This window comes from Zingiber officinale, chromosome 1A, assembly GCF_018446385.1.
Source record: "Zingiber officinale cultivar Zhangliang chromosome 1A, Zo_v1.1, whole genome shotgun sequence".
NCBI classification, from domain to species: domain Eukaryota; kingdom Viridiplantae; phylum Streptophyta; class Magnoliopsida; order Zingiberales; family Zingiberaceae; genus Zingiber; species Zingiber officinale.
In genome coordinates, this window is record NC_055987.1 from 9,574,503 (window position 1) to 9,583,607 (window position 9,105).

Below are 9,105 nucleotides of genomic sequence, written 5' to 3' on the forward strand. Positions count from 1 at the left end.
GCCTTGTACAACGTTCACAATACAACAAGAAGAAAAAGGGAAGCAAATACAAGTAAAATCTTACAAGATTTACAGCATGAAGCCGAAACCCTAGCTTCTTCTTCTTGCTTGAATACACCTCTTGACTTGCTTAGAAGTGTACCATCACTCCTCTCTAAGCCTCCAAGATCAGGTGTGTGTAGGTGAGCTCGGTGGAGAAAGTTGCGTAACGTTGGGGATGAAGCTCGCGAAGAACTGCTGACGAAATCGCTCGCCAACGACTTTAACCTGTGCAACGGTCACAGGCCAATCGATCGGTTGATCAATTGGGGAGACTGAATCGATCGACTGATTGATTCAGCCTTCTTCTGTGCTCTTGTGTCTGTGCGAGAAAACTGACCCTAATCGATTGGGGAGCCCAATCGATCGGATGATTGATTGGGGAGCCCAATCGATTGGATGATCGATTGGGGAAGCTACTGTGCGCACGATATAAGCTCCTAATCGATCGACTGATCGATTGGGTTATCATTTGTCGCAGCGTTGTGCCCAATCGATCAGCTGATCGATTGGACTTGGTCTAATTTGATCACTTGATCAAATTGACCAACCCTAGCTTGCCTGAGTCAAGTCTAGGGCTCCCAAACCCAACATCTGGTCAACCGTGACCTGTTGGGACTCCTCATGCCTAGCATCTAGTCAACCTTGACCTGTCATGACTTCTTCACCAAGTGTTCGGTCAATCCTTTGACCCACTTAGACTTTTCTCCTCGTGCCAAGTATCCGGTTAACATTGACCCACTTGAACTTACTGCCTCATGCCAAGTGTTCGGTTCTCCATGACCTGCTTGGACTTCCACCAGATGTCCGGTCACCCTTGACCCATCTGAATTTCCTCGTGCCAAGTATCCGGTCAATCTTTTGACCTACTTGGGCTTCCCAACACCAGGTGTCCAGTCAACCTTGGCCCACCTAGATTTCCTCATGCCAAGTATCCGGTCAATTCTTTGACCTACTTGGGCTTCCCAACACCAGGTGTCCGATCAACCTTGACTCACCTGGATTTCCACGTGCCTAGCTTCACTCACCAGGTCTTTCCATCTGCCTAGCTTCACCCACTAGGGCTTTCCATCTGCCTAGCTTCACCCACTAGGACTTTCCATCTGCCTAGCTTCACTCACCAAGACTTTCACCTACCTTCACTCACTAGGATTTTCCCACTGCCCGACTTCACTCACCGGGACTTTCACCTGCCTAGCTTCACTCACTAGATCTTTCACCTAGCTTCACTCACCAGGATTTTCCAACTGCCTGCTTCACTCACCAGGACTTTCACCTAGCTTCACTCACTAGGATTTTCAATTATCTAACCTCTAGTTAGGACTTTCCCAGTCAAGTATCCAGTCAACCATTTGACCTACTTGCCTCTTCTTCATATCTAATTGGGCAGTCTTTGACCAGAGGGGAATTGCATCAATAATCTCTCCAGTCGGATGATTACCTACCTTCACTCTTGTATTGTCACACATCTAAACTCAAACATCAAGACTCAAGCTTGAGCCAACTCAAGCTTAGTCAACTAGGTCAACCTTGACATAGGGATATTGCACCAACACATGCAACCCAAGACTATGATTACATACTCTTTTCATTCAGCAAAATTTGATCTAGCTAGTGTAGGAATATTATTAATACTGACAGTTACTAATTACACTAATTAGAAGAGAAAACTATCATAAACTCACAATTAATGCCAAGAACATTGAGAGATATATTTTAAGAAAATTATGCAATAAAAGAAAACATACATATGGACGGGCTCTTTATGAGATGTCAAATACAACATTACATTTTAAATTTTGAACTAAAATATAATTTGTTAGCGGTAAGTTCTATTATAGCTCAAACCTTAGTTGACCACATAATGTGTTTTTTTAGGACTGACACATTATGCACATAATTGACACTTCATATGATCTATTTTAGTCCATAACTTACAACAACTTTAATCAGTCATGTAATATGTCTTCCTTTGGACCAACAAATTAAGTGCATAATTCAAACAAGAAAGTTTATTCCTTAGTTGTGCGCTGTCCTTAAATATATATCTAGCATAAAAGTAATTTTCCTTTGAGCAATTTATTTTTAGCATAAATATATGTCTATCGATACAAAATGCACTAAATTTATCTAAGGTATTTTCCTCTAGGCCAAGATAATAGTTCAATTTACTAGCACATGCATATAAATAGACTCAAAAAAATTTTAGGTGGTATGACCGTATAGAGACAATCCTCTATTGCTTGTGATTCTTCAGTGTTTTCCCAATGAAAAGCTAAGCAACGTAACGAAGGTCAAGGAGGGTTCCCTAGATCCAATATGGTCATGCTAGACAACAATGTTGTGTTGGGTACTGGAAGCACTGACATGGCCCTGTCATATCAGCCTGTAACACAACCTGGTTGTGCCCCATTGCATGCCCATGTCTAGGTTCACATCGCCTAACACGCCTGGTTGTGCCCGTGGGCATGGCCGTGTTCGCGACCATTAGATTTTGGCACAACCTGGTTGTGCCAGTGGGCACGGTTGTGCCTGGTCATCTAGATCGTGGCACGGTCCGGCCGTGCCCTTGAGCACGACTGTGTTCGAGCATACAATTTATAGCACCGTCCGATTGTGCTCAATAGCATGGCCATGTTGCGGCCATCAAAATCTGGCACAATTCGATCGTACCCGATGGCAAGGCCCGACCGTACCTGATGGCAAGACCCGACCGTGCCTAATGGTAAGGCTCAGTCATGCCAGATGGCACAACCATGTCATGACGGACGAAATCTGGCATGGTCGTGGCCCGTCCCAAAAACCCCTAAACTCTATTTTTTCCAAACCACAAAACGCAGTTTTCTCTGAAAAATTATAGCGGTTACCATCGTTCTTCATGTTCTTCACAGAAAAATCACGCTGAAATGGGAAAATTAGGTCATTCTTCATAAAAAAAATTGCTTCTATCGGCACATGTTTTGACATGTTTTACTTAAATCCTAGGTTTTCTTGCCTAGGATTTTTGACAAATAAACACCATTTTATACTAGCAAAACCTGATCTAGCATAAAACAATAAAACCGATGAAAACCCTAATTGTATCGCTATATAAAATGATGAAACAACTGTGGCTCTGATACCACTAGATTAGGTTAAGTTTTTCTAAGGTCACATGAATTCTAGAACATGTATGAACTCATATAAAGAAAAACAAAACAATAAAGATCTAGTTACGTCGAATCTATAGTAGGAAAAATAAATACATAAGATAAGATGATAGACTTGATTGTAGTGGAAAAGTTATTGTCTTTATGTGTTGTCCATGAATACGAGAATCCAGTGGAAGAAGAGGGAGTGCAAGGGGTTGGTCTTCCGGAAGAGTTAGGTTGATGACAATATATATATCTATATATATATATATATATATATATATATATATATATATATATATATATATATATATATATATATATATATATATATATATATATAATTCGAGTTAGCAAGTTCTATACATATAAACCTTCGCATCCAATAACTCAAACCCTCCATATTAACTAGATCACTTAACGGATTTTATTTTTTTAATGACACAAATATGCATTCTTACAAATAACACGCAATCTACCAAATAGAGATTAAATCCAATAATAAAACCACATTTTTGATGAAATGAACCCGTACTTGAAGCACCTGGTATCGAAAGCACGTAACTATCTGATGCGGATATACTCATGAGGCCCAAAGGTGATAAGGGAGAAGATAGAGAGCATTTTCGTCATTCCACATATTAAGGATTTTGAGTTTAATTACAAGGAGCACTGTTCACAGAGGGGAAAGGGGAGGGTTTTTTGGCTGCCGCCGTCACCAAGCATAGGGGATTCTGATTCGCTGCCAGGTAGAGGCCAGCAATGCCACCGGTCGCACACGTTGCCGCTGCCGGTCACACACGTCCTCCATCGTCGCTGGTGAGCCCTTGCTCCCCTCCTCTGCTTCCCCTCTCCGCTGCCTCCTCCAGTGGCTGTCGGCGTATCTTGCCACTGCCGACGCCTCCAGCGGGCGTCGGCACCTCCTCCAACGGTCGTCGGTGCCTCCCGCCGCTGTCTCCAGCAGATGCTGATACCTCCAGTAGTCGTCGGTGCCTCCCGCCACTGCCGTCGCTGCCTCCAGCAGCTGCCGACGCCTCCAACAGTCACCGGTGCCTCCAGCAGCTGGCGACGCCTCCAGCAGTCGCCGGTGCCTCCCGTCGCTACCGCCGCTGCCTATAGTAGTCGTCGGTGCCTCCAGCAGCTGCCGACACCGCCTCCAACGGGCGTCACCTCTAGAGATAGCCGCTACCTCCTCTAGCGGTCGCCGCCACCCTCCGGGCAACCGCCGTTTGAGTGCTCAGGTTTGTCTACTCCGGCCTCTGAGTCGAGATAATGTTCATCCTGTGAGCCAATGTGGTTCCGGCCATCGAGCCATTGTATTTCACTCTTCATACCACGATTATGATTGGGAGTTACTGGTATTATCTAGCTTGCGTACTGTGCACCGGCCTGCGAGCCGCTGTGGTATCTCGGCCTAGGTGCCGCTATCATATTTCGGCCTACGTGTCACGTTTTGGATCCATGCTGCACCGAATACTCTGTTGTCACCCCTAGATCCAGCTCCTCAGTTGACTCACACTCATCTACACTGCATGGTCACGACAACTCGATCAGCATCGCGACCAGCTCACCAATCCATCCGAAGGCGCCCCCCCAGGGCCAGGGTACGCCACTGTACTCATCTTGTATTTAGTTAGTTATTCTGCTATTATTCGGCTACTTATATATTCGTGGGACCTGCCTCAAGCATCGGGGTACCAGGGATCGGGGTAACCCGGTCGCTGGCTATAAGTTCTGTTGACCAGAGGACTTCTGACGACTTGGTCAACACAGAAGACAGCTCACCATCCAGGTCACAGAGATGCGGTCAACATTCCAGCCACATACTTTGGCAGTTCCGTCTTCTCAAATTTCCGACAGGATCATATTTGAAGTCGTCTGTGGGAACTTCGCCTGATCTGGAATGTGAAGATGGACGATGCCGGAAAATTCTGTCATACTCATGACCTTGGTGAGTTTCGACGAGCATATCATATTCTCCTCATTCCACAGGTATTTGGGAGTCGAGAATTGAGTCAGATCCTTTACTGGTCGACAGATCAGTTTTTCCATTATGTTTTCTCTTTCAGTCAAAGGATTTGCCATAGTTTCCTGATTGAAGACTCTCGTGTCGATCGGCCGGGTCTATGCTATACTTGAGCTACAGGCTCAACGTCGAAGACTCCCGTGCCGATCGATCGGGTGTATATTATATTTAAGCCATAAGCTCAATGTCGAAGGCTCCCGTGCCAATCGGCCGGGTGCATATTATATTTGAGTCACAGGCTCAACGTCGAAGACTCCCATGCCGATCGGTCGGGTCTATGCTATACTTGAGCCACAGGCTCAACGTCGAAGACTCCCGTACTAATCAGCCGGATGTATATTATATTTGAGCAATAGGCTCAATGTCGAAGGCTCCCTGTGCTTAGTGGTCAGGTGTATGTTATATTTAAGCCACAACCTCAACGTCGAAGACTCCCGTGCCGATCGGCCTGGTGTATATTATATTTAAGCCACTGACTCTATGTTGAAGACTCCTATGCCGATCGGTCGGGTTTACATTATATTCTTGCCACAGGCTCTATGTTGAAGACTCCTGTGCCAATCGGCCGAGTTTATATTATATTAGAGCCACAGGCTCAATGTCGAAGACTCCCGAGCTGATCGGTCGGGTTTGAGTTATATTAGAGCCACATGCTCTAGAAGTCGAGTGGCGACTATAAACTCTTGAGTTAAAGACTCCCGAGCCGATCGGCCGGGTTTGAGTTATATTAGAGTCACGAGCTCTAGAAGTCGAGCGGCGACTATAAACCCTTGAGTCAAAGACTCCCGAGCCGATCGGCCGGGTTTGAGTTATATTAGATCTACGAGCTCTAGAAGTCGAATGATGACTATAAACCCTAGAAGTCGAGCGACGACTATAAACCCTTGAGTCAGAGACTCCCGAGCTGATCGACCAGGTTTGAGTTATATTAGAGCCATGAGTTCTAGAAGTCGAGAGGCGACTATAAACCCTAGAAGTCAAGCGGCGACTATCAACCCTTGAGTCAAAGACTCCCGTGTCGAGCGGCCGGGTTTGAGTTATATTAGAGCAACGAGCTCTAGAAGTCGAGCGACGACTATAAACCCTTGAGTCAGAGACTCCACAGTCGATCGACCGGGTTTGAGTTATATTAGAGGCACGAGCTCTAGAAGTCGAGTGACGACTATAAATCCTAGAAGTCGAGTGACGATTATAAACCCTTGAGTTAGAGACTTCCGTGCCAAGCGGTCAGGTTTAAGTTATATTAGAGCCACGAGCTCTAGAAGTCGAGCAGCGACTATAAACCCTTGAGTCAGAGACTCCCGAGCTGATCAACTGGATTTGAGTTATATTAGAGCCACGAGCTCTAGAAGTTGAGCGATGACTATAAACTCTTATCTCCCTCGTTCGGGGTCGAACGGTCTTCACTGGTCTCAGACCAGCTTATCGGATCTCATATCTCCCCCGTTCGGGGTCGAACGATCTTCACTAGTCTCGGACTAGCTTATCGGATCTCATATCTCCCCCGTTCAAGGTCGAGCGATCTTCACTGGTCTCGAACCAACTTAGCAAATTCCCTTATCTCCCTCGTTCGAAGTCAAGCAATCTCCACGAGTCACAAACCAGCTTATTAGAGCGTCCATCTCCCCCGTTCAAGGTCGAGCTATCTCCAATGATCTTGGGCAGGAGTATCTCCACTGATCTCGGACCATCTCATCGCCACTGGTCTAGGACTGAAGTATCTTCACTGATATCAGGCCAGGGTATCTTGCGGGTTCCATGCCCTTCGATCGCATGAGCCTCGCACCCACTCGGGACATCAACATCGTGCTTTTCGCTCTCGCGATCCTCTCCCACTCGGCATCATCCCACTCAGTACTACTCAATTGTCGGGACAACATTTTATGATCGCCCAATCGACATTCTCTAGGCCGCTCGTTCAGCATTCTCGTAGTCGTCCGACCGGTATCGCTTAGCCGTCCGTTCGGCCACACACTTAAACTACTTGGCCGAACGCTCGACATTCTCTAGATGGCCTGGTCAGAAGTTTATGATCGACTGGCCGACATTCTCCCGGACGCTTGGTCGACACTTTCGTCGTGACCCGATCTTTATCTGTTGACCGTCCGCTTAGCCATTCTCTTGTAGTTTCTGACATCCTTGTGATCGCATGGCCGACATTTTACGGTCACCCGTTCGACATTTGGCTCGCCCGGTCTCATTTTACGATTATTCAGTTGACGTTTTTTCGGTGGCCTGCTTGGCATTCTCCCGATCCATCAGTTAGCATCTTCTCGGTCGTACACTCGGTATTGCTTGCCAAGCGTCTCTCTTATCAGTGTCCTTCCGATTGCCCAGTCGACATCCTTCTGATTTCCCGGTCGACATCCTCGCGGTCACACGCTCGGCATCCTGCGCGTCACTCGGTCGACTATCATTTTACTCGTCGTTCACTTGACGTTTTTTCGTTCACTCCGCATCAGTCCGATTATTTCTCATGGTTCACTCGACATCACTACCATCTCTCGTATGACACCATTACTATAGCAGTCGCTTGCGAGGCACTATACGATGGGTTCCGCAATGTGACTCTGATATCGAGAGTGATTCAGCTTTCACGACAGACTATCTAGTCAGTCGGACTTGCATCTCCTTCGACTAGATTTGAAGGGGAGACTTGTGATGTAGATATACTCATGAGGCCCAAAGGTGATAAGGGAAAAGATGGAGGGCATTTTTGTCATTCCACATATTAAGGGTTTTGAGTTTACAAGGAGCATTTGTTCACGGAGGGGAAAGGGGAGGGTTTTTTGGCTGCCGCCACCGCCAAGCATAGGGGATTCTAATCCACCGCCAGGTAGAGGCCAACGACGCCACCGGTCGCACATGTCGCTGCTGCTGGTCACACACCTCCTCCATCGTCGCTGGTGAGCCCTTGCTCCCCTCCTCTGCTTCCCCTCTCCGCTGCCTCCTCAAGCGGTCGCCGGCGCATCTTGCCACTGCCGACGCCTCCAGCAGGCGTCGACACCTCCAGCGGTCGCTGGTGCCTCCCGTCGCTGCCCCAGCAGCTGTCGACGCCTCCAGTAGTCGTCGGTGCCTCCCGCCGCAGTCGCAGGTGCCTCCAGCAGCTGCTGACACCTCCAACAATCGCTGGTGCCTCCCGCCGCTACCGCCGCTGCCTTCAGCAGTCATCGGTGCCTCCAGCAGCCGCCGACACCGCCTCCAGCGACAGCCGCTGCCTCCTCTAGCGGTCGCTGTCACCCTCCGGGCAGTCGTCGTTTGAGTGCTCAGGTTTGTCTACTCTGGCCTCCGAGTCGAGATGATGTTCGGCCTATGAGCTGATGTGATTCCGGCCATCGAGCCGTTGTATTTCGCTCTTCGTACCGCTATTATGATTGGGAGTTACTGGTATTATCCGGCTTGCGTGCCGTGCACCGGCTTGCAAGCCGCTGTGGTATCCCAGCCTAGGTGCCATTATCATATTTCAGCCTACGTGTCACATTTTGGATCTATGCTGCATCGGATTCCCTATGGTCACCCCTAGATCCAGTTCCTTAACTGACTCACACTCATCTACCTTTTACGGTTGCGACGTCTCGATCAGCATCACAACCAGCTCACTGATCCATCCGAGGGTGCCCCCCCGGAGCCAAGGTACGCCACTATACTCATCTTGTATTTAATTAGTTAGTTGTTCTGCTATTATTCGGCTGCTTATATATTCATGGGGCCCGTCTCGAACATCGGGGTACCAGGGACCGGGGCAACCCGGTCACTGGTTACAGGTACTGTTGACCAGAGGACTTATGACGACATGGTCAACACAAAAGACAACTCACCATCCGGGTCATGGAGATGTGGTCAACATTCCAACCACGTCACTCCGGTAGTTCCGTCTTCTCAGATTCCCGACAAAATCACTATCATTTT

The 9,105-nt window shown here is 47.6% G+C and overlaps 1 protein-coding gene across 1 annotated transcript; it reads left to right on the forward strand.

The window, feature by feature from the left end:
- The first annotated feature begins 3,932 nt into the window (after nt 1–3,932).
- Nucleotides 3,933–4,289, forward strand: LOC121996407 (lysine-rich arabinogalactan protein 19-like). Its single transcript, XM_042550371.1, has one exon. It carries the CDS (start codon nt 3,933–3,935, stop codon nt 4,287–4,289), a length of 357 nt encoding a protein of 118 aa, XP_042406305.1.
- Nucleotides 4,290–9,105: the final 4,816 nt, after the last annotated feature.

Coding starts and splice junctions, on each gene's coding strand:
- LOC121996407 (XM_042550371.1), top strand. CDS start 3,933: ATGCCACCGGTCGCACACGTTGCCGCTGCCGGTCACACACGTCCTCCA.